Source organism: Sander vitreus, chromosome 18 (genome assembly GCF_031162955.1).
Source record: "Sander vitreus isolate 19-12246 chromosome 18, sanVit1, whole genome shotgun sequence".
In the NCBI taxonomy this organism is placed as follows: Eukaryota; Metazoa; Chordata; class Actinopteri; order Perciformes; family Percidae; genus Sander; species Sander vitreus.
In genome coordinates this window covers 15,838,313-15,864,558 of record NC_135872.1, presented here as the reverse complement: position 1 = coordinate 15,864,558, position 26,246 = coordinate 15,838,313, and the positions used below count along the sequence as shown (strand labels likewise).

Sequence of the window (26,246 nt, the reverse complement as noted above, 5' to 3'; positions counted from 1 at the left end):
AATCATCATCAGGATCACTGGGTTTTCTAAGAAAAGAAATAAATCAGACATTTACCCTTTTCCTTCACTTCAGACCCTTGTGACCCTAATCACTAGATCTACATCCTGTTACATAGGTCTACTGATTAAACTTCCATCTCTATCTGTAGCTATGCCCCTGAAAATGTATAACATTTTCGTTAGCCTATATTTTGGTAAAGTTTATTTTCCTCCTAGTCATTCCAATACATGTATTAGTTCCAACAGCAGATAATAAGTTCTACAAACATAACTTGATTGGAAATCAGTTTCTATCTGTCAGACAGAGTGCAAGTAAACCTTGTTTGGAAGATCTGATCCCATGCAGTAATGTGTAATAAAAACTAGGCCGCATTGGAAGAACTGCCACAGGAAGACACTATACGATACCTTAAAATAAGAAGGCAATTAAGACTAATTGTGTTTTTGATACATTTCTCATGTATGCACATCTGGTATGGATAGTTTTAGTTATAGATCATCTTTGTACATACTGTTGATGTACTTGTGTTTTTTAAATAAAGTTTAAAAAAACTGCAACAGGAAGTTACGTCGGCAAAAAAAGAATCTTGTCTGAAACCAAGTTTTTATTTTAATGACTATATTATTTAGCCTGTCATCCAGCAAAAGACACAAACAACGGCGAAATGTGAGACCTTTAAAAACCTAGTTTGATCTATTTCCGAGCCTGCTGAATCAATTCTGACAACGTTAAATTAGCTACTGCTGTAATTTCACACAACTGCAACAGCAATGGCAGTCGGGCAGTGAGACACATGTCAACAGTCTGTGAGCCGAAAAACATTTACGCTGGGGGCGAGAGAAGACACTTAGCAAAATGTCTCGGCACAGAAATGTTCGAGGTTACAACTACGATGAAGGTAGATAACCTTAACTAGCTAGTTGGTAACGGTTTATGCGTTCTTGCAAGGCCGCAAACCGCTAAGATCGTTAGCCGCTAAGCTAAGATTCAATGTTATTTGTCGCTCTAGCAGCTAACGCTAGCTAGTTTAACGTTAGCTGGCAAGATAACGTTGCTGTCGTGTCACCTGGCACCCGGCACAAGATATATTGCACTATAATACTATTATCTACTTATCGACCCAACCTTTCTGAGTAACGTTAACACTTTATGTGATGTGTCTATAATTTATAATGTAACGACACCTAACGTTATCTAATATTTGTTTACTAGGTAGCTAAAGCTAACGACGGCTCACGTTACTAGCTAGCTAGCTTGCTAACTTTCCAGTGTTTTGAAATATGTAAACAATTTTCTAATACAAAGTTGGATATGGTATAAAGACATCCTCGATCGTATTAACTTATTAAACCTCCCAAATTCTTAAACCTGCAGTGACTTTATTACAGAAAATTACCGGACTCACAATGTAGCTACTGTTTGTTAACGTTATGCATTCTGTAACGTTAAAGTTGCTGGCAAGGCAAAGTGGTTGCTGGCAAGGCAAAGTGACAGCTGTAACAAAGGACTCTTTCTCTTGACTACAAATGCATTACATGTGTATGTTTTGTAAAGTAGAGAAATGGAAAAACAATTGAACCTTAAATATATTTTCTTCTAGATTTCGACGATGATGACATTTATGGACATTCTGTAGATGACGACTGCTGTATATCACCAGCAACAGGTTGGTATCAGTGAATGCAATATTTATTATAGGTCAACGAGAATATATGTGTGCTGATACATTAGACAATATTAAACTATGAGAACTTTATTTTATATGATTTGTATTCATGAAGTTTATTTTAATTTTCAATAAGCATTAACCAGACATCATATCTCCTAGTTTGTAAGTGGCCAATAAGTAAAGATGTTTGTGGTTTATACAGCAAATGAGTTTATCTACTCTCGTCAAGAGAGGCAAGCACCAAAAGAGGGGCCTTTAGAAGAGGAAGAATATGAAGATGATGTACCCATGTCCCCTACCATCAGCCACAACCTTGACCCTCTTGACCAAGGTAATATTATGAAATCCAAATAATGGTATACAAGTGACAAATAACGGAGATCTTCTGACCTATACCTTTTTGATCTTTGTGTTTGAAAATGTGCTAATTAAAAGCATTAAGATCCTGTTGTAAAAGTAGTTTTCTTTGTTTAATCTGTAATTTTTTTTTTGGGTCGCAAATACAATGTCTGTGTCTAAAGTGTGTGTTGTACCTTATAGCCAAGCTGTATTCCTGTCTGGACCATATGCGGACTGTTTTGGGAGATGCAGTGCCAGACTCAATCCTGACCCAGGCAGCCATAAAATGTGGATTCGACCCACAGAAGGCATTGGATGCAGTCCTGTCTGAAGACGCTAAAACAGCCCCAGTTACCAGAAGTACCAATGAAGAGACAGCTTCGGTAGCAAGAGTTAGCCAGGAGAAAGCACCGCTTCCACAAAGAACCAAACAAGCGGCCGTGGCTGAGAAAGGTACGCCTGGAGCGGATCAAATTATGACCAATTTATTGGTCAGGAGTTGCATATTAGAGAATGGTTATTGCTGGTATTTGAACATTTTCTCCAGTCATTTGCCAAATAAAGCACAGTATTTGAAAAGGTTTTTATCCAGTATGCAAATTGATTGAGATATTTCACAGTTGGTTCATAATGAGTGTTTTTTTTTTCTTGCCATGTACACTCACCTAAAGGATTATTAGGAACACCATACTAATACCGTGTTTGACCCCCTTTCGCCTTCAGAACTGCCTTCATTCTTTGTGGCATTGATTCAAAAAGGTGCTGGAAGCATTCTTTAGAAATGTTGGCCCATATTGATAGGATAACATCCCCCACACCATTACACCACCACCACCAGCAGCCTGCCCAGTGGTAACGAGGCATGATGGATCCATGTTCTCATTCTGTTTACGCCAAATTCTGACTCTACCATCTGAATGTCTCAACAGAAATCGAGACTGATCAGACCAGGCAACATTTTTCCAGTCTTCAACTGTCGTGAGGTCGTGCAAATTGTAGCCTCATTTTCCTATTTTTAGTGGAGATGAATGGTACCCGGTGGGGATCTTCCTCAAGGTTGTGCGTGTTGTGGCTTCACAAATGCTTTGCTGCATACCTCGGTTGTAACGAGTGGTTATTTAATTCAAAGTTGATCTTCTATCAGTTTGAATCAGTGGGCCCATTCTCCTCTGACCTCTAGCATCAACAAGGCATTTTGACCCCCCAGGACTGCAGCATACTGGATGGTTTTCCTTTTTCAGACCATTCTTTGTAAACCCTAGAAATGGTTGTGCGTGAAAATCCCAGTAACTGAGCAGATTGTGAAATACTCAGACCAGCCTGTCTGGCACCAACAACCATGCTATGCTCAAAGTTGCTTAGATCACCTTTCTTCCCCATTCTGATGATCAGTTTGGAGTTCAGGAGCTTGTCTTGACTAGGACCACACCCCTAAATGCATTGAAGCAGCTGCCATGTGATTGGTTGATTAGATAATTGCATTAACAAGAAATTTAACAGGTGTTCCTAATAAGCCTTTAGGTGAGTGTAGCTATTGATAGATCTAGTTTCCTTTTTGAAGAAATAATACTCAATTACATGATTTCATAAATACATGGTGGTTCCAGTGCACAAATAAGGCCTATTCTATTTGTATCACTCGATCAATAATTAGAAGTAGTTCAGTATAGATGAATAATATTCTCACTGTGATATAATTAGGAATTACACAAAAAATATATTTAAGTAGTAGGTTTAAATGTAATTATGAATATATTTGGCTTTTAGAGTCCAGTCAAGAGCTGAGAGCTTATCAGTTAAAATGAATACAAAGAAGCCTGTACTGTAAAGAATGAAAGATAACAGGAATTGCCCATTAAGTAGGTGTAATGGGTTTTGATGTAGGCCACTTGAATTAAAGCATTAATATTAAGCAGGATCAGAGCCTAGTCTTGGTTAAAAAATAAGAACTGGACTGTTGTAGACTGGGCTGATGAATGATTGAAGAAGACATAGCTTGGTGGTACTGACAGCATCTAATACTGTATCATGATATTTTTGACTGAATACCTGTGGGTTCTTCAGAAGATGTCATGTTCATTAGTATTAGCATTTCACTGTTCATTTTTCACACGTGTGCGATGACACATTTTAGTCATGCAAATGTTTAACAGAGTGCCTTCTTTCTGTTCTTCTCCTTCTTGTTTATTGTATGATTCGTCTGACTTCTGTTCTGTGGTCCTCCTGTCTCTCCTCTCCGACAACTACAATTGGCTCTTGTAAGGTAAGGAGCCTGCTTGCCCGCTTCTCACACAGACATTACATCCAATGCACATAAACCCCAGACCGAATTGTGCAAACACAAATACCCACGTGTGCAAACAAGTGCACCAAACTTGCGTGACCTCTTATCGCAACATAAGGTTGACCCTGTGGTTAGCAGCTCTGAAACTCTAAATTCTATCCATCAAAACAATGGTCCAGATGTTAGCAGTGGTGCCAGTCTGGCACAACTCATGTCACAGCATGAGCAGAAGAGTAAGGTGACAGGAGTAGTTAACACGGGGAGAGGTTTGGGTGTTCCCTCAAGTGCTTTCACCATAGGACCTAATTCACCTCCATCCATCATGTCTAATCAGAATAGTCTTTCATTGGGAACGTTGGCATCTTTAAACATTACTTCAGCATCCCACGGCTCCGCTCCCTCGCTCCTCTCAGTTTCACTCCATAGTCTGTCGCTAAATACTCCCAAGATAACAACTGCAAGTTCTTCTCCGGCTGCTCCTCCTGGGTTTGGGAGTCTCAGTTCTGTCCTCTTGAGCAATCAGCACCCAGTTGGAGTTGGGACTGGAGGCAAAGCCACAATGACTGATCCTAAGGGAAGCCAATCATTGGCTGATTTAATCCAGGAACATTCAAACCGCAGCCCGACCATGAGTTCCTCCTTTCCTACTCCCCAAAGCAGTATAACTTCTGTGATGGCTGCACCAGCACAAACACTCTCGCTGTCTGGCCTCGCTTCACAGCACCAAAACAGGAATACGCACATTAAATCACAATCACAGAGCACTAAACAACCAGCAAACACACTCGCTTTTTCTAAACCAACCAACAATACTCCTGCATGCCTAGGTGGTACTGTCTCATTGTCTCAGCTAGCCCTGCAACATCAAACCAGCAGTTCCTTTACTTCCCCTCAACCCATCAAGGCTGAATCTCCAGCAAATGCCCTGAAACAACCACCTGGCATCTCTGAGCTGCTCTCTTTGTCACATTTGGCATCTGAACACAAAGGCAAAACCTCAACCACCTCAAATGGGTCACAGTACTCCCTCACCTCGCTCCTTTCACCAGCTAAACCAGAGAGGGCTGATGCGTTAGCAGAAAGTACTACAGAGGGTGGGACCAAGCGTAAGCTCGACCACAAACCATACAACCAAAATGTCAGGCTACCTAAGCTGAAGCAGGCTATTGATTTGAGTGCACTCATGGCCCAGTCAGATGAAGCAGGACCTTGTCACTTTGACAACGACCTCCCTTCACCGTCCTCTCCAACGTCAGTTGCCGTGGGGCTGGATGCTTCAGTTTTTGCGCAACCATCAGTATTTGCGATTACTTTGTTGATTCAGAGCCACACACAACAGAAGAGGAAAAGGAATATATTGAGGGGAAAAGTAAGAGGTCAGAGGACAGGAAGTGGTTACCAGTCCTTCCTGTGTAAATCACAGGACAAATCCGAAGAGCATCATGTACCACTCTCGCCAATCGTACCATTCCGCTTTGACGCACCTTCACCCGACGACATCGTCCGTGCTAATCAGCGAAAAGCTTTCACCAGGTAGAGAAGAGGATAAAAAAATAGCACTTATTCAGCTGCGTCTCGTTGGTGCTACATTGACTCACTTGGGATGAGAACCTGAGATCTTTTTGGCGGCCTTTCCTCCACCAACTGAACTAAACTCAAAGAGATGCAGCATTCGATCGTCAGTCTTTTTAACTGAAATAAACTTTTGGGACCAACAGTACAACATAATAACACACAGCATTATTATTTTTTTATAGAGGCAAGCAAACAAGTCAATGCTGTTTAAGTCAAGCAGGATTACAGTAAATGCTCAGTCTCTCTGGCAGCTTGAAAATAATCACAGCTTTTAAAGTACTAGTATTTTATTACTACTACTACTAAACCTACTAGTATTTTATTTTCTCATTTATGGTAAAATTGTTCTATTTAAGTCTTATTTTTCTATGCTTGGATGGCCATTTACTTTTTAATTGACACGTTTTGTATGAGAGTAAATTAGTTTAATCTTAGCCAGGGAAAATTATTTATATAAATAATATATATATAATTTTCCCTTCTTTCTGCATGACCTCTTTTCTAGTTTTGATCTGCATGAACCCTCAAAAGAGAAAAAGAGGTTGATTTTGTTTGCAGGTGTGCTGCAGCTATTGGAATATGGATCAGTTAACCATTGTTCTGGTTTACTGCTGCCTGTGTTTGAGATCATGGGGTAGACATTTTGGTTTAGAGGACACCTGGAGATTTTCCCATGAGGGAGCGAGAACAAATGCACGTGCATACACACACACGCACACACACGTACACGCACGCACGCACACACACGTACACGCACGCATACACACACACACACACACACACACACACACACACACACTTTTAATGTTTGATATTGAAGAATTGAGTTAACTATGAATGCAAGCACTGTGAATAAAGTGTGCACTGTATGACTCAAAATGACTGCCTTTAGACCTGAGGTAAAAGGAGTTTTGTTTTGCTCTTAAGAGCTTTTGATATTACAATGTACTAATGAGTTTGATTTACACTGGGTGTGTCATGACACTCTGCCAGAGGTTAATTTGCCAATTTCGAAATAAAGATGACTACACGTAGGTACCCTGAATGCACCTGTGTCTGGGCGTGTCTCTCTGGTTGTGTCTGGGTGTGCTTTTGTGTGTCAGAGTGTAAAAATGTTAAAATGGTGCATGGTACAGTGCGGCTTGTTTTCTGGGGTGGTGAAGTATTTGAAATACAATGAAAGGAATATGGCTGGATTTTGTTTATCAAAAGGAAAAGTGTCACTGTTCATAAGAAGAAAAACATTAACTGCAACATAACCCAAACACACACTGGTCACTGTTTTCAAAACAACACTGATCTGTTCATTTTATTTTTATATTCCTCAGCAAGAAAAATACAATTTGTGATTTACTGTGTTGCTCTTCACTCCCCGACTCTCCCCTACTTGCGCTGTCAATCGACACACTGGCGGGATGTCTTCGTAAATGTGCCATCATATTGGTAGCATTGCTGCTAGCATAAGCCAGATGTGTTGTACAGTGCTTGAACACAATTGCCCCTTTATTCACCACTTTTTTCCCCATCATTGTCAGGTAACACTAAATCCTAATGCTCTTATTCAGCACCGAGACAGACTGACAGCTGCACTCGGCAACCTATCCGTGCCAACTACGGTTGCGTTTCACTACGGAGCAAGGCTTTTTCCCCCCAATAACTTTTATTTTACGTTTTTTTTTTTTTTTTTTTTTCAGCACAAGCCTTTTTACTGAAATTTGTGAGGCTAAACCGCACCAAACAATACATAGATGCCCTGAGCCGTGACTAGCAGACTGAACGGTTTGGATTTTTTACTTGAACTCTCCATCCCTAGTAGAGTATGTATGTTTGTTAAGTAGTAAGTTTATATTTAAGGATGAACTATTGCCATCGGTGTAATCATATTTAGGAGATGAATTTTCAAAATGAGATGTTTTAGAAAAACTACTGCATTATGTATCTGGTGCAGTGTATGTGTTTTGTAGGTTAGCCCAGTGTTGCTTGAGGCATATGACATGTTTAGTGTGAGTCATTGGTATTGGTTTGAATGGTGAATATTTCACTTAAAGAAATGCATGATTAAGACTTAAGATTGGACAAGGTCTGGTTCAAGGGTTGGGAGATAATTACATGCACTTACAGCAACAACCGTGAGGAGACCTTTTGTATATGTGGTGGTTTTAACCCTAAAAATCTACCACCTAATCTTATTACTGTTGTCGTCGGTACACTATTCTGTGTTGCAGTAATGGTACAGGAGGAGATGAGGAGGGGTGATGTCAAACTTTTCTTACTGTTGTTTTCTTGCACTGCCTCATTGTTGTCTTAAATGTTAGGATGTTCTTTGAGTGAAGGGGTAGGGTTGTGGCTAGATGTGTGTAAACTTTATACAGGCGCAGAGAGCTGAGTGAAGTGAACCCTCAGGGTGGCAAACAGACTGGCATGCCTGAGGGAAATGCTAGATAATAAAGTGCAGATAATGGTAATAATGACAAGTCAAACATTAGAAGTCAAACAAGTTTCTCAGTGTACGTGAAGTCCCGGGAGCATTAGGATGTTTGGACATAATTTGTTGTAATAGATAATTTGTGGTGTGTTCTGTGAGTGAAGGTATGTGTCTACATCTTTTCTAGATGTGAAAATCTAGAAATGACTAAGTCTCATTAACTAGTGGGTTTGTCCAGCCACTGTTTAGTCCTTTTTTTCTCTTAAAGCGAGCCAGTGTGTGGGTTTGAGCAGGAAGCTGCACTCTTGGAGAAAATGTCACCCCCAAGCAAACACCGACAGCGGCTGATCATCTAACTCTCTGTGTCTCTTACACACCACCTACGTAGGAAACTCTGATCAGGTCTCTCAACTTTCACAGCTTTGTCAAAGGCTTTGACAGATCAAATCATTTAATGTCTTTACAAGCTCTGCAGTTCTGCAAGGCGTACATGTTGCACAAACATAGCGTTGTGATGTGGTGCCAATACTGGAAAATACCATTTTACTCACGACAAGTGGTCAAACGAAAGCGTGTGCATTTGGATTGACGTGCCATCGATACTACTGCTTTGTTGTGGTGTGAGATGTTTACAGGAAAAAATGGCTTAGAGAATAATAGGATTCTTTGTTTGAATGGAAAAAGCTGCAAGAAATATAGATAAGAGTTGACTTCTACAGAGGTTGCAGTGTTTCCTCTAGAATATTTTTCAGCGTGGGGTGGGTCGAACGTCAAAAAGTATGGGCTTATCTGCTAATGTTAGCTACCGACCGTTACCTTGAAACCATCCATCAAATAGACAGTACCGTAGGGTGATTTAACGTCGCCGCTCATTTTACACACAGTTTAACAACAAAACGCTGAGTTAACATTACTAGCTACATTTTTCATGTTGGTTTTGAGCGGTATGCACCCCCACTAACCTGGAAAACGGTTTTAAAACGGTAACGTTAATACAGCGTGTCGGAGGAATACAGCGTCTCCTTCAGCGGGGAGTCAGTCAAAGGCAGAGGGACCGTCACCGCAGTGTTCGCTAACGTTAGCTTCTTGTCTCATCTGGGCTCTGATAAACGGTAAATTCATCAAATACAGTGTCCACAATGCTATTTTCCAATAAACTGTAGCTGTCAAATTTCACGGGACCCGCGCAAGGGCAGATTTAGTGTCGCGGCTTTCGTCGCTGTTTGTCACTTTGCCTAAGATTGAGTGACAAGTAGTACTCGCCCTGTTTATTTGGTTGCCATGACTTCGCGAGTGATGACGTCCTGTCACGGTTCCAGTTGCTCACCCTAAAGCGGAGAGAGAGTGGATGACAGTTCGCTTGAGTTTAGTAGAGCACATAGCTCTGCTGAGTCGTGTAATTATGACTTTTCACAAATAGCTGAAGGAGCGGCGGTGTTCATAGCGGAAACCCTGTTGTGCGTCTGCCCTATTTCTGATATCGTGGCGGCAGAAATTTTACTGTGACTGGCCAAAAAACCTTGCTATGACAGCAAAAATGTTTTTGCGCTAATGTATCGGTGGAAGTGCAGAAATATTTAATTTAGAGGGTTATTCAGTCATCAGAGTCAACTGTGGATGTTCTTGGGTCAGCTTGGTAGGTACCGACCTATATACTATAATTGACATGTTAACAGTTTTACAGTTGCTTGGAAGCTAAGCGTATATGGCGTGTTATCGATACTACTGATTTTCATTCCGATTCCCCTGTGGTAGTCGGCTTGGTCTCTTTCGCACTGTGTCTGAACTCACACCCTCATTAGCTCTTCCCCACATAACAAACACTTGTATATTACAACAAGTTATAATGAGTATTACATTGATATTTAGGACACTTTTGAATCGTCCTCTACTTGCACCATCAGTTCCACCTGCATTGCCGCACATTGGTAATTTGCACATCTAGCAATGGTAAAGCAATGGATTTTGCATGTTTTACAACGTGCAGGGAAACCATTGTTCACTAATATTTATTGCATTGATTGTTAGGTTGATGAAGACATAATGAACAGTATGACAGTATGCGACTGTCATGTCAACTTTCCACAACAGAGAGACTTCACATACAGAACAGGAAAACAACTAACTTAATTCACGGCATGGTAAAAAAAATTGAGACCCTAAATTAAAAAAACAACACACAACTCTTCTCCAGTATGCCATGTCATTATTAGGGTGGATGAGGATTACAAAATCAACCTCACAGTATGATTACTTTGCCTTCTAGGGAAAGATGTTTATAAAGTTTCTACCATACAGACGGCTTTTTTGAAAGCTCAGGAGTTTTGTATATATATATATATATATTTATTCGTATTTGTGCTGTCAGTTGAACGCGTTTATTAACTGCATTAACGCAAACCCATTTCAACGTTCTTTTTGGCCTAGCAAACTTTGTAGTTTTTTTTCACATGCTGTTGCAACAACTAGTAAGGTTAGAAAAACTACAACACCACACCGGATCTAGCTAGACCGAAAAAACAAAACTACAGGCACGCCGCACACACTTGTTTGGGCTTGCGAGCCGGCCAAAGAGTAGTAGGCTAACGTTATGTTTTGAGTGGATGGCGAGCGCGAGACGCAGAAATGGATGCCAATAAGATTCTGAATAGACAGTTTACTTTTAAAAAGTTGCCAAATGGTTCCATTGACAAGACCAAAGTGATCTGTGTGTTTTGTCGTGAACTGAGCTATCATCGCAACACGTCCAGTCTGAAATACCACTTGATGGACAAGCACACAGCTGATGCAAATTCTCCGCCCCCTCGTCAAAGCCAGGCGACAATGGATGACTTCAGACCATAGACTGTATATTAATATTAACAGTCTATGCTTCAGACAGAAGCACATGGATACCTCAACTAAGAACAAACTTAAAGAAACATTTGCACAAAACAAGCCGATCCACTTTTTCATGTTGATAACAGCATTAAAATGAGAAAAAATAATGGGACAAAAAGAAATCAAGGATTTAGAATAGATAAAAATGTGCGATTAATTGTGATTAATTGCAAGTTAATTATGACATTAATGCGATTTAATCGCGATTAAATTTTTTAATCGATTGACAGCCCTAATATATATATATATAAAAATATTAATTAAAAAATTTAATCTAATTAATTACATACTCTGTGATTAATTAATCGCATACATAATTAACGGTGCCTGAACTGATACCTTTACCGAAAGTAAAAAAAAGAAAAGAAAAAAAAAAGGGTACTAAACAACAGTTGGCGACATTAAAGAACGGCTTGTTTATTGCTAAGGCCATATGGTCAAAATTAAATGATTTAATAATAATGTATAACAATAACTTATTTCACTAGTAAATTGCTGTTGAACGACAAAAACAACAACCAGATAGGAAAAGGACATTTACAATAACTTCAAATGCACCACAAGGCTGTAGTTTACCAGTTTCATTGAACGCACCGGCTGTGTTGTTTCTCCGACGGCAGCTGCAGATTGTTACATACCGGTGATGAATCTTCTACAGTAAAACTTTACACCGTTTAGCGTTAGCTGTCAGCATTTTAACCGTGTTTAATCCAGCTACTAGCTAGCGGTAGGCTAACGTTAGCTGCTGTTGAGTATAGTGTTAACTAGCATCACATGCAGCGGGGTTTGTGTTTCCTGTAACGTCTGTTTCAGAGCAGCAGAGAGAAGCGCAGACATATCAGTGGCACCAGATTTTCGTCTGTATGCAAACATCAATATGGAATGGATTAATTTTTTGAACGCGTTATTTTTTCTCAGATTAATGAATCGAAATTAACGTGTTATTTTGACAACCCTAATATATATATATATATATATATATATATATATATATATATATATATATATATATATACATACACAGTATATCTGAGTGTTTGTCGTTTATACCCTGTTTCTTTGGAAACTCCAGATGTCGATTAATGTCTGTCACACAAAAAGCCACCACTGGACTATATGACTAAGTTAAGTAGGAGAGCTCTGAGTGGAAAGTGGATGCACCACAGACTTAAAATAAGTTGACTTTTTTTGTGAAATTATTTTGTTAAACGATTTTAATCCAAATGTGCATTAACAATGTGGTTACCGTGCTGAAGGTCAGAGATACATCTTACTGTAGTTATATTTTCTGTCTGTAAACAGTCGGTGAGAGTTCTCAGGTGGTTGGTATATGACTCAAGTTTTACTGTCTGCTGAGTAGGTGGGTGTAGATGACAAGGAGATGATATTTTTATAGATGTGTGTGTGTGTGTGTGTGTGTGTGTGTGTGTGTCTCATCCTGAAAGGGGTCAGATGGATCCTACTCGGAGCTTTTCTCTCTGCCAGATGTCTCATTTCTCTCAGTCATTTTCATTCATATCTTCAGCGATTTTTCAAATGTGGATGAAGTTAAACTCTTAGTTTGGGTCATCTGTATATCCATTCATTTAGAGTAAAAATAGGACATCATGTGTGAGGGAGTGCCAGTATGTAGGTTTTAATTCCAAACAAGTACTATGCCAGGTGACTTCACTTCATCTTCTCTGGTGGAAATCACCTTATGTAGGAACTTAAAGCATCAATTGAATCTTCACACTCTTTGCACATTTCACAAATGGTTCCTATCCCTCAAGATTTTTTGTAACCAGAGCCAGACAAAACAAAACTTACTCTGATACAATATTCAAATCGGTTTGTCGTCTCCCCCCCACCCACCCACTATCCCCCACAGTAGGCCAATGAAGATTTAAGTTAAGTCAAACATAATTGTCTTTTACAGCCTTTAGCGGCCTCAAGTGGTAGGGAGTCTCATTATGAAACTGTTCCAGAATTCTCATTTTTTATTGTGATGACCATCACAGCAGTTAATTAGTTAAAAATTTTTGGGTATGTATTGTGCTTTTGAAGGTATAGCATCTGACTGGATTTCTCTCCGTCTGCCTCTATAGCTCTCTCTGTCATGGATCTCTCACTTACACAACCACCTTGCCCTGTGACGCTGTCAGTCGACCCATTACCTGCTCTTAAAACACTTTATTTTACTTTTGCCTGCAAACTTGTGTGTATTTGAACTGGGGGAGGGAGGGTTGATATTTGCATATCCTGGGTGGACTTCTCTTATCCTGTGCTCAGTTGGGCCCCTTAGGCCAAGGTGTACAGATGACTCATTCACTCTTTAGTCACTGCATGGGTCCACTATACCAGATAAATCCTGGATGGGAGGGCACCAACTGTTTACCTGTCAGTGTAAAGAGATCCTGCTCCAAGCCTCAGAACCTGATTGTTCTCAGGCCGCCCTCTTTAATGCTGCCCCCAGGCCAACCCAAATTATTATCTGGAAAGTCAGTTGTTTGCAAAGGTATTACAGTTTTGACAGAGCAACATGTCTTCTAGTTAAAGTGGTTGTTTATTACTTAAAAACTTGGGATTTCCAATGGGTGCGCCGGTCTGTTTCACCCCAGGTTACAATAGAGAGGTGAAGAAAAAAACAACAACCTTCAGGTACTTAATGATTATGGGCTGGTGATGTAGATGCTTAGTTTTTATGTTGTGGTTTATTTCCAAAATGTACATTAGGTTAGGTGTACTGGTTCGCTGATCTGATCCTAATGACCTTATTGGATTTGATGTGATCTAATGAGATCATTTGTTTCACAGCTGATGTTCCATATAAGTAAATTTCAAGCTGGCTGGTGTCCTGTTTGACACAGGTGGTAGAAACCTCAATGCCACTGTAGTAAGGACATGAAAAGCCCCCAGCTGCAGGAAGAACCAAAATTCCCCAGAGTACTTTCTCCATCTCATGTTGCCGCTTACTGCAGGACAGATAACACAGTGATGATATACAACTGTTTTAGGTGTCTTTTTCGCAGTTGTCTGTCTATTACAAATACAGGTAGTTTCAGAGCTTTCTGTGTAGAAATACATTTATCCATTGTAATTTTGTATGTGCAGCTAACATTTTTAATAAGCTAAAACCTTTTTTTAAAATGAGAATATCTTTGCCTTGGTTGTCCCCTGCTCCCATCTTTGGAACAGATAGGGATCAGTGTGTGTGAATAAAACATGCATATGCCTTTACTTTATAAAGAAAAAAGCCTCATCAGGGTGCATTGAGCTGCCTCGCTTGTGAATCAGTGTTTCAGAATGAGAGGGACTTTTTCTCTAAGGCAAAGCAAGTCATTCAGAGAATGCTTGGTTAGAGAAAGTCCATTAATAATTCAGTTGAATCACACCGCCTTTCCTCTCATTTTCCCTCAGGGTATTTTTTATGATGAATAAACTGCATGAAGCACACACAGGACTAGTATGATTTATCAAATGCATTCTTAACCAAAGCTAAACCTGTTAACTAAAATCTTAACAAATCTTAAAAGACAAACATCAAAAGGGAACAAACTCCTGAGCAGTATTGCTCTTGCTTTTCTTTCTTGATAAGTCTTAGGACTGAAATGCTGCAATATAATCCGTGAGGACAGTGTGTGGGAGTATGTCTTGTTTTGACAAAAATATAAAAGGAAAGTAAAATTTTTTGACCAATATCTCTTTTTAAAGTTGTAACAAATAAACACCACGTTTTGGTGTTTGTATGTTGTGGATGTCTCTATGTGCAAGTTTGTTTGAATCAGTCACCTCCAGCCCTGTACTTTGCTGAAGTGACACCTTTTCAGAAAGATTCATTCTGCGAAGTGCTCCGTCACACTGCTCTATTTACGTGGAGACGGGAGGCAACGGCCACTTCTGAAATTAACCCTCTCTGAACCAGGATGTCACTGCCGCACACATGCACACAGACACACTCAGGGTGTAGTAGGCTTGGCTGTGCAGCCTAGTCTAAATGAATCAGTAGCAGGTTGATATGACTGGGAGTGGTGGCCATTTGGGACTGGGATGACAAAGCAATGACCTGAACATGTCTCACTGCTGCAGAATATGAACCATTCAGATGGAAGCTCAGAGTGCAACTGATAGCATCACATGCTCTCACTTAACAATATATACTTTCAATTCCAGTAAAGGCACACTGCTATGACCAAGAAAATAGTCATACAGAGTGCATTGTAGTAATATCCTCTGTATGTCTTAACATAGTATTGGCACAATGTTACCATTTATTTTATGTTACTATTTTGCTGATGCAGTCAGCGTTTCACCCAATTACATTCACTGATAAATTATTTACTATTCTGATGTCAGGATGACTCTATTCCCAGACTTTTACACTGTCAACTTGTGTGTGTGTGTGTGTATATGTATATGTGTGTGTGTATGTATGTATATATATATATATACTTTTACACCTAGATGATCTTTATGCAATAGTTGTCTTGACTGAGGGTCAGTAGAATTTTTCTGGAAAATCTGGTGGGAGAAACCTTTTACTGTTTACCAGTAAGCCATTTCTCACACGTTGAAGGTCACTTCTATCGGAAAAAAAAATGCTGCATGTTCCTCACGTCATAGATATTGGCTACAGTGAGTCATAATTGCCTTTTTTTGTGAGCAGGTGAACTGATTTGTTTCCCTCTGTTCCCTGTAGCTAAAAGCAGAGATGTGTCTCACAATAAACTGGACTCTGAAGTGGTACCCAAAGTGGCCCGTATGACCGTCTCTGGCAAGAAGCAGACCATGGGCTTTGATGTTCCCAGGTACTTAAAACACATCTGCACACAAATGCACATCGTTCCTATGAAACGCCACAAAGCATTTACGCTATGATGAAATGCGAAATAGTAATTTTATTTGAAATGACAAGTAGTTATGCCTGTACATTGGGATTAGCTTTGAACCTCAGTGGTGAGTGAGCACCCTAGTCTAGATAAACCTTTCTTTTTTAGGAATGCATAAGTGCTACTAAGGATTTCGGAAGTTGTATACTTGCTTGATTATCTGTTGCAGTGAAGGGTTACATTTCATCGTGATTAAACTCGTCCACATTCTCTCCTCAGCACAGGGGAGAATGGTGTTATCACGGCTTCGGTACGCCGTGGTGGCAGCCCTGAAGACGCCACCGCAACCCCTGCCTCAGAGGCCACGCCCAAGCGCCCTGAGACTCCAGCTAAAGGGTCCAATGGAGACGAGCCCTCCACAGTTCCCACCCCAGGCCGCTCCTCTGGAAAGGCTCGGCAGTCGATCAATATCAAAGCTGAATTGGAGAAGAGGCAGGGGGGCAAACCTCTGTTAAATTTGGTTGTTATAGGTAGGAAGAAAATACATAAAACAACTCATAACTTCAAATTTTACCATAGCACATTAAGCAGCGGGGCAGGGCTAGGGAGCAGCACAATAACAAAGGAAACAAATGTCAATTCTGCACAAACATGACTGAAAAATATGATGCTCCCTTCCATCTTCCATCCTCGTATAACAATTTTTGACTTGCTTACTATCCTACAGTACACATTTAATCTACAGTTAAATACACAGAAGAAGTGCTGCCTGAGTTATTAAGCGATATACAGTACTACTGTAACATCTGTGACTATTTTTGATGCAATAAAAACTAAAGCTGAAGGAACTTTATATATTTGGTAAATACCATAGCACATTTTTTGGGGATGAGGTCTCAAAATATAGCGGAGTCTTCCCTGCAGGAACATTTCTTCAACCATTTCCCTCAAACAAAATCTAGTTCTCCCAGAAGGCCACACAATGCATACATAGCTGCTGTTGAAAAAAAAAAAAAAAAAAGTGCCAGATTTTCTGCCACATCCTTAAAATTGTAAATGTACACGTTTTGTCACTCATAAACACTCTGCCATTTTCTTTTTGATTTTACTGGGCAGTCACTTTTATTTTTTATTTTGGATAAGCATTCATTTCACATTCATCATTACATAGTATCAGTATCACTGCAAGTAGATTCACATAGCACTGTGCACACTTAAAAAAAAACATTTCTAGTAGGTTTGATATCCATTTTACAGCCTGGCTCTTCCTGGTGTTTTATAACATTAGCTTTCATTATTCACAATTGAACATGCGATAAAATGATATAAATGAGCAGTCACTTTTAATCTTCAGTCTGCCTTTTTAGTGCACAAGTCTAAGTTTAATAGTAGTAAATGAGTTGAACTGCAGACCTGTGCAGTTGCTTAATCATGTTTTCTCATTCTCAGTTACACCAGAAAAAGTGACTTAGTAGTTTCAGAAGTGCAGATGATTCTAGTTTCCCACAGGCTGTGAAACCTTTCGTTTCACCACAGCCCTCTCCCTTCCCCCTCTCACCCTCGATCCTTGTTCCCATTTCTGTGCACCTCCCTCCACTTGAGCAATGCTGCTTCTTTCCTTCTCCCATCTGTGGCTTCTCTTTGCAATATCTTATCTTCTCTCTTCCACTATCTTATCACTCTTGTTACATTCCTCCTCTGTCCTCACACATCCCTCCCTAGTGTCCTCTACCACTCCCCACCCTCTGAGCTCCTTTATATCTTTCTGTTTCTCCCTCTCTTCATCTTTAACTCCTCAGCATTATTACATTATTCCTCTCTGCAGGTCATGTGGATGCAGGTAAAAGCACACTGATGGGCCACCTGCTTTATCTGCTGGGCAATGTCAACAAGCGCACCATGCACAAGTATGAGCAGGAATCGAAGAAGGCGGGAAAGGCCTCCTTCGCCTATGCTTGGGTCCTGGACGAAACTGGCGAGGAGAGGGACAGGTACTTTTTGAACGTGAAGCTACACCCAAACAGATACATATGCATGGACAGGACAACTCTCTGTTGTCCCCCTCCACATTGAGGTCAGGATTGGTTACAGATGGACAGGGGCACTTGATGCTTACCAAACAGCAGCCTCTCCCTGCTATCTGCTTTGGTTGATAACATGCAAATCTTGAGAGCCAAACATTTTGTCCCATTTCTGGTGCAAATTATTGTAACTTGACGTCATATTGTCCTGGATGTGATCAGGCAAAAATGGCCTGTTTATGAGAAGGACCAAATCTTTCCTACACTAGTTCGGATGCATTTTGCTGATGAATAGCATTTCCATCGATAACCTTTAACAAGGGCAATATGTTGAGAACATATGCCCTCGTTTGCTGTCTCTGTTGTTGTTGTTGTTACCAGAGTGAAACGGAAGCGAAATACGCGAGAAACAGAAAGTGACTTGGGTGGGAATCCATATTCACTTATCAGTAACTTCTGAAGTGAATGCGAAATACTTAAAGCATCTGACTGAGAGCCTCGCCCACTAGGAGACGTTGCCCTTTAACTGAAATTGACAACTTACCTAATAAGGCAGTCCAGTTGCTCAGCATCTCACCATCAACATCCATCCATTGTTTTATTTACAGCATTTTCACAGTTGAAGTTCTACAAAAACTAGTGTACACATTACAGATGCATTTTTTTCATTTGTTAAAAAGAAATCCCCTCATTTCTTTGTTTGCTCTAGAGGTGTGACGATGGATGTGGGCATGACCAAGTTTGAGACAAACTCTAAGGTGGTGACCCTGATGGATGCACCAGGACACAAAGACTTCATCCCCAACATGATCACAGGAGCTGCACAGGTATACCAAGTATTTAATCAGCCTGCACAACGCATATAAACCAACATAGTGAATGAGAGATCTCTGCATGTCAGAGTATAGACCTCCTGTTGTTGCTGTTATAGGTGTTTATGCTAGAAGAGGAACAGTCAATGAGTAATAGAAATGGGACCCAGTGTGTATCTTTCTTTTCCTTTTTTACTTATTTAAGTGTTACAATAACCTGAGAAGACGAGGATACAGATGAGTTAGAAAGAAATATACAAATAAATTAGTTAGAAAGCTTCATGTATGTACAGTTGAATACTTTAGACCTGTGTGCATATATGCAGCAGTTATCCCAATTTTCCTGAGCAAAGTGGCTCAGGAGTATATATATACACCATGTATATAAGAGGAGAATAATGAATATAATGTAGTATAGGAGAGGACTATATGGATAAAATGAATGAAAAACAAAAAATGAAATTTGTGTGCCTCCCATAAGTAGTACACAAAATATTAACATCTTCCAGTACCGCTGAATATATCAGTAAACTACATTTAACCCTTGAAGATGATTAAAATTAAGCCTCACGGTGAAACTAAGCATCTCTCTGACTTAACGAACCTCCGCTCAATTTAAAATACTTCCTTTCCCTTCTATGGTATACCCTCGGCTTGCCACACCCGTCAGCATGATTTGAAATAACTTTCGTGGTTTTGGGTGTTGGTGTCACAAGGTGTTTTTGCAGGCATGGGTGTGCTTGTCTGTCTCTGTTTTGAGGCACTCGTGTAATTTCTCTTTGTACAATATGACTGTCCTCACGTTCAGCCTCATCATGTAGTGACTAAGGGGTTTCTGCTGCAAGCAAATGAAGTTGTCTGTCATTCACATGCTCTGAGGCTCAAGATGATATTTCTCAGCCTGTAATTATCTCCAGCAAAGTGTTCATTAATTTAAAAAGAGAACCAACCTTTCTACATTACTGTTTGTATGATGTATTTGACTGTATTTAGCTTTTTAATACTTATTAAAATAAATATTTGCCATCAAAGATGAGCAACAACAGCTCGCCTGTCGTTGAGCACGTTTAAACTGGATAAAATTTGTACTATGTAGAAAAACTCATACGTTTTTTTAAAAATGCATTATTGTTCCAATATCTTATCTATTGTGTCGTCTTGTGTCATCGTGGCTTTAAGCTTAAATTACAGTTATTGTATTTCCCTGTATTAGCCTTTGTGCATAAGACATTAAGTTTTCTGATTTGATGGTTTGATGCAGCTAAAAATGCTTTCTACCATTACAGACATTCCACTCTTGAGCCTCACAAAAGCTGTCTCATGTCTTACATGTTTCCTATGTTAAAACATCAGAATTCAGCTGTTGAATTACCTACAGAATTGAGTTTGTGTTTGATTTTAACGCTCACATCTGCCTCAGCAGAACCAGATGCATGTGGGTCTTATCTTTCCCCTTGGTTGTCTCTCCAGGCCGACGTGGCGGTGCTGGTGGTGGACGCCAGCCGAGGAGAGTTTGAGGCAGGCTTCGAGGCGGGCGGTCAGACCAGAGAGCATGCCCTGTTGGTGCGTTCACTTGGCGTCACTCAGCTGGCTGTAGCGGTCAACAAGATGGACCAGGTCAGACCCAGCTACACATTACTGACACAAAGTGGCGATGCATTAGGGGCTTACAACACTGGTGATTGATTTGACCGTTAACACACTTTAATGCAATCTGTTCCTTTTTAAAAAAAAATAAAAAATAAAAAAAAAATACTTTTTTGGTGAAAATTGGGTTAAAAATTACCCTCATTAAACACACTTCAGATAGAAAAAAATTAATCAAGCAGCAGAATGTATATGTTCTATAATAATGTGTAAGCTGCTATATATGCAGTTCACAGATTTTGGTCTGCAATACAACCTAGAACCTTTTTCTGAAAGTGCAAGACATCTAAATGTTGGTCAGGAGAGAAGACAGCCTGTGTGTGTGTGTGTATTTCCTTTTCATTTTCCTTTTAATCACTGGCATGTTGCTGAAACATTTCCATTTCAAAGCCGTGCTGAAGGGGAAACTTTCTGTCTTTTGTATTTTTCCTTTGTGTATGTACAAATCAGGTAAACTGGCAACAAGAGCGTTTCCAAGACATCATTACCAAACTTGGCCATTTTCTCAAGCAGGCAGGATTCAAGGTATGTTTTGCACCAAGTCAAGAGACATCTTTACATATTAGGATGTTAAACTGTTTATCAGCGTTGGTATAATAACTAATTTAATATATTTGGCCGAGGACAAGTAGTATTTCCTAGCTCTTCTTTTATTTGATCCAGTGTTTATATGTTTTTCCAGGAGTCTGATGTTTTCTACATCCCCAGCAGCGGTCTGTCAGGAGAGAACCTCACCACCAGGAGTACAGTGTCACAACTTACCTCTTGGTACTCTGGTCCCAGCCTGCTGGAGCAGATTGGTAATGCACACTGGCATGCTGCAAGCTGCCCAAAGCGTTTACTGCTTTTTGACACTTAGACTAGGGGGGGGGGAATCGATACAGAATAGTATCGCGATATTTACCATGGCAATACTGTATCGATGCACAGATGCTGATTATTGATCTATTATTATGTATGTGTTGGTCAGTTTGTCTGCTTGAAAATCCCATTTTGCAGCAATACAATTGAAGTGAGATGAACAAACAGAGAAGTCTATCTTTTCAGGTAACACCGATGTTGACAAAAGTTTCCATTTGGGGACATCATTTGAAATTGGGAAAAATTTGAAGTTAGAAAAAAAGGTAATAAATTGCAATATATCACAGAATATTGCAATATGTTTCAAATCACAATAATATCCTATTGTGACATAAGTATCTAGCTGATATTGTATCGTGAGGCCTGTGGTGATTCCCACCCCTAACTTATGGCGTTTTTCCACCACGTGGTACCTGCTCGACTCGGCCGCGGTGCCCCGTCCTCCTTTTTCCATTGCAGATTTAGTACCGCCTAATGCGTGAGGCGAGCGTGGCTGGTCGCCATAGCGCCGCCGCAGGAAACTGCCGCGACCTAACGCGACACACACACACAGAACGTTGAATGTTGTGTTGTTTTTGATTCTCGGCATGTGGCTGTTGCCACAGCCAGAAGACAAATTTTGTTTCAAAAGAAGCTGGAGGCAGCAAAAAAAACACCGCTGGCTAAACTATTTAAAAATGGCGGGTTTGTTCAGGACACCCCCATCTGTCGCTAGCAATGATTATTAGTTATCAGTTGTTAGTGACGATTCTCTCCAACCAATCAGTAGTCTGCAGGTTTTCACGTCACCTTTTGGTATCGCCTCAGCTCGCTTGGAACCTCAACGGAGGTGATACTAAAAAAAGTACCTGTTGGCAGGTACTAAGGACTTTTTTTCATAATGGAAAACCAAAAAACGCGAGTAGAGTCGAGCTGAGTCGTGCAGGTACCATGTAGTGGAAAAACGCCATTAGACCCAGGTCTCTCTGGGTAAAAGTGAAAAATACATAAGCTGCATTTCTGCGCTGGTTTCATCATGGGTCTGTTGCAAATGCGAGCACAAACATGATTGTCGTTTTTGGGTTTTAGACTTATATCCAATATTAATAAGCTTTTACTGTAAAAAAAATAAAATCAACCAATGGAATGAAATCATACTTTAATCAAACCTTTACTGTCTGGCCATGAAATAGCACTCTGCTAGCAAGTGATCACCATGACTTCATTCAGTTACCAAGGATTCCAGTGGTGACAGGTTTGCACTGAGTCTTTAAGTCCTTCATAATTCACTTCTTTGCTGTCCATTGATATGCTCAATATGTTCGTCATATTTTTTTCTAAGATAAACGAAATGCACTGCTTCTCCGTTTTGAAGCTCAAAGCTGCATCTTACTGTATATACCGTGTGTACAAGTCTAGAAGGTGATTATGCTGCTGGAGTGGTTTGAAATGTTCCTACAAATGTTTTGGCACTTTTTTTCGCTGTTGGAAAACATTGTGACAGACTGAATTCAGGCTGAATGTTTGATACTCAAAGCACAAATTTTGAGTGGAATATTAACTTGAAAATTACTCACTGCAGCACTGATTGACTAATGGATAAAACGGAAGGAAATAATGTATAGTTTCTTCATTTTGCATATGGATTTCACAGGGCATTTCGGTAAAGTGACGATCGTCTGAACTTAGGGCCAGTGACCGCACAAAAGCATTATTCATCTAGTACCAGCTAAAATGATTCATCACCACTGGTCTCCAGACTTCTTGTAGTATTATTCTAGACATTCTGCTTGTCATTGTTTTCTTCCTCTTTTTTTATTTGGCTTCTGTTGTTTCCCTCTCTTCTAAAGACGCCTTCAAAGCCCCCCAGCGATCTGTAGACAAACCGTTCAGACTGTGTGTCTCCGATGTGTTCAAAGGTAAAGTTACTGACGCAGACTTAGTGTGTGTGATTTTGTTCATGTCCCTTTTCATTTCTCCTATTCTAAATTAAAGCTGATGTTGGATTTCTTTCCCCAGACCAGGGTTCAGGCTTCTGTGTTACAGGGAAGATCGAGGCTGGTTACATTCAGACCGGAGAGAGAATACTGGCTATGCCTCCCAATGAAACCTGCACTGTCAAAGGTACGCACTTTGTGTGTGTCTTTACTGCCAGCCTGGCATGGTGGCTTACTTTGGTACTTCACCTTTCATTTTCATGTAGTCCTACGTAGCATTTTCTTCAAAGATGGCAATGAGGAAAAGCACACATAAACCTTCACGTCACAAAATTATTTATCATGAGAGCAGAACAAAGGCTCACCGAGGCTCTGTTATCTGCAGTAGCAGAGCATGACGCCTGTATCACAGACAGCTGCTAATATGCTGACAAGGAGGCCACTACACAGGTGGATACATACCTAAAAAAAGAACTAACTTAACTTATTGTCAGCATCTAATGGCAAAAGAAAATACACACGTACGTACAATTCATTAAAACATTTCAAATTAACTAAAGATACTGGATCATACATTAAGATACTTTCTCAGGCAGGATTCTCCACTAAGCTGTGCTGACATTAACAACTAGTTTCTTTTCTTCTTTGAGTAAATAGCACTTTGGCTTCAACAAAACGGCATCTGAGTGCACCTTTTGTGTGCATCTCTGAATGTTGGTGACTAGTTGGTGAGTGGTGATAAACGCTGCCATCCTGTGGCAGCTGGGTGACTTCCACTCTGTCTGTGTGTACTGCAGGTATTACTCTACACGATGAGGCTCTGGACTGGGCCGCAGCAGGAGACCATGTCAGCCTGACAGTCACCGGCATGGACATCATCAAGATCAAGTAAACAAAATGTTACCACTGTTTATTTAATATAAGCACACATTTACTCATGATGTCTGTTACCTACATGTTTAGACTGCCACATTTGGCTACATATTTAGTGATAACTGCTTCCTTTCAGTGTGGGCTGTGTGTTCTGTGATCCCAAGGAGCCTATTCGAGTCTGTACTCGATTTAGAGCCCGAATCCTTCTCTTCAATATCGAGGTTCCCATAACAAAAGGCTTCCCAGTAAGTGCAAGCAAACACAGTCACACAACAGTTTACACTAGCATGTGTACTGGATGTACATTCTTACATCTCTGTTTCTGTTGCATTCTATGTGCATGTGTGTTCATTGTGTGTGTGCGTGTGCGTGGTGTAGGTATTGCTGCATTACCACACAGTCAGTGAGCCGGCAACCATTAGGAAACTGATCAGCATTTTACACAAGAGCAGTGGTGAGGTCCTCAAGAAGAAACCAAAGTGAGTGTGCATTCTATTACATTTTATGTTACCAATATACAGTACACGTAAGGATTTTCCTTACTGAAACGATGAACAGAGTCACTGTTGAAGGTGCTTCATAATACTTTCCACTTTATTAAATATTTCATATCCTTCCTGTGTGTGTGTGTGTGTGTGTGTGTGTGTGTCTTTCCTATTAAGGTGCCTGAGTAAAGGCATGAATGCCATCGTGGAGATCCAGACCCAGAGGCCGGTGTCATTAGAGCTGTACAAGGACTTCAAGGAGCTGGGCCGCTTCATGCTCAGATATGTCGGCTCCACCATTGCTGCAGGGGTTGTCACTGAGGTAAAGTGCAACTAACTTTAGGACATATTCAAAAACAACATATAGATTGTGTGTTATTGCATGAAAGCGGGTTGATGTTTTTTAACTACTAGTGCATATTTCTACTCTATATATCTTTTTATATATCGGTATTCGGGTCTTTTTAAGAAGTTATTCATTTAATAGTTTTCTCTCTTCGGTAAAGTGTCGTGAGTCAGTTTCCTTTTGATGTTTCCCCACGGCAGATCAAAGAATGAAGAGCCTTTCCATCAACACAGAGCCAGTCAGACCTTATTCTGGAGACTGCATGCAGCCAGAGACAAAGTGCAATTCCTCAAGAGATTCCCCTTATGGACTCAGTGTCACATTCATCTAGCGACCTCTCCATCTAGCGTCAACACTAACTGCACAGTTACAATGTGGCATGATGCTGAGCAGCCTCCTCCAGCAAACAGGAGCATTACCCAGTGCCCCTCCTCCTCTTCAAATTTCCCCACCGTCTGACCATTTGTTTTTTAGTAAAACCTTGTTGCTCTAAATTCACTGTTTGATCAAGCCAAAACAATAATATAATCTAACTCTGAAAGTCAATCTTACCACACTGAAATTTGAACAGTGATTAATGTCAATGTACTTTCCCTGAAGAAGCCATGGCTGATCATTTATCTTGACTTGAAAGGTAAGAATCCTGGTGTAGCAACCAGTGCAGATAGTTTAACTGGAGCTGTTGACAAATAAGCTGTGGTGTTAGCACGACATTTGCTTTCTGGTGTATGGAGTCCACATTTTTTTCTGTCAAGTTATGATGAGGAATAACCTCACAGCTTCGCAGTATAATAAGGCTCTCCTAATCAAAACCACTGACATGAAATAACTAATCTTAAATGACAGAAATGATGAATGAGATATAATGTCATGCGGGAGTTGAAAGCAATGTTTATTATTTTTACCATAAGCATGGGGACATACGTGGAGACACTGTAACCAAGATAGTTTGTAAACAAAAAAGGGAAACTTTCCAGTTTTCCCCTCTTGATAAAGAGACATCATTCTCATTTATGTCAACAAAAGATACTTGAAATGCTTTAACAGTAAAGCACCAACATGCTTTTTGAAGTGCTCATCAGTGTTTTTTTTTTTTTTTCTATCAAAGACTCAGCGAAGAGGGGGAGGGTTGAAGGAGCTGTGTTTCTGTTTTCTCCATGTGTTGGTGAAGGTAATGTGAAGGAAGACAATGCAAAATGAACTTGACATCAGTAATCTGTGGTTTGGGTTTTGATTTCAGCAGTTTGAAGCATCTCCTTTTTATCCCACTCATAAAAAGAATTCTCTAAATCCTTGTGACAGGT

At 40.2% G+C, this 26,246-nt stretch overlaps 1 protein-coding gene across 2 annotated transcripts; it reads left to right on the top strand.

Annotated features, from left to right (window-relative positions):
- The first annotated feature begins 686 nt into the window (after nucleotides 1-686).
- hbs1l (HBS1-like translational GTPase) lies at nucleotides 687-26,157 on the top strand. 2 transcript variants are annotated; one of them, XM_078275224.1, is made up of 18 exons: nucleotides 703-899; nucleotides 1,602-1,667; nucleotides 1,873-2,001; nucleotides 2,211-2,462; nucleotides 15,852-15,960; nucleotides 16,261-16,511; nucleotides 17,807-17,972; nucleotides 18,712-18,829; nucleotides 20,285-20,431; nucleotides 20,912-20,986; nucleotides 21,144-21,261; nucleotides 23,152-23,220; nucleotides 23,321-23,425; nucleotides 24,036-24,126; nucleotides 24,248-24,356; nucleotides 24,490-24,590; nucleotides 24,774-24,918; nucleotides 25,143-26,157. In XM_078275224.1, exons 1-18 carry the CDS (start codon nucleotides 857-859, stop codon nucleotides 25,152-25,154), a joined length of 2,106 nt encoding a protein of 701 aa, XP_078131350.1. In that variant the 5' UTR covers nucleotides 703-856; the 3' UTR covers nucleotides 25,155-26,157. The 2 variants fall into 2 exon arrangements, with proteins under 2 accessions (XP_078131351.1, XP_078131350.1); XM_078275225.1 differs by lacking the exons at nucleotides 15,852-15,960; nucleotides 16,261-16,511; nucleotides 17,807-17,972; ... (9 more) ...; nucleotides 24,774-24,918; nucleotides 25,143-26,157 and adding an exon at nucleotides 4,278-6,917 and having other exon boundaries at nucleotides 687-899.
- Nucleotides 26,158-26,246: the final 89 nt, after the last annotated feature.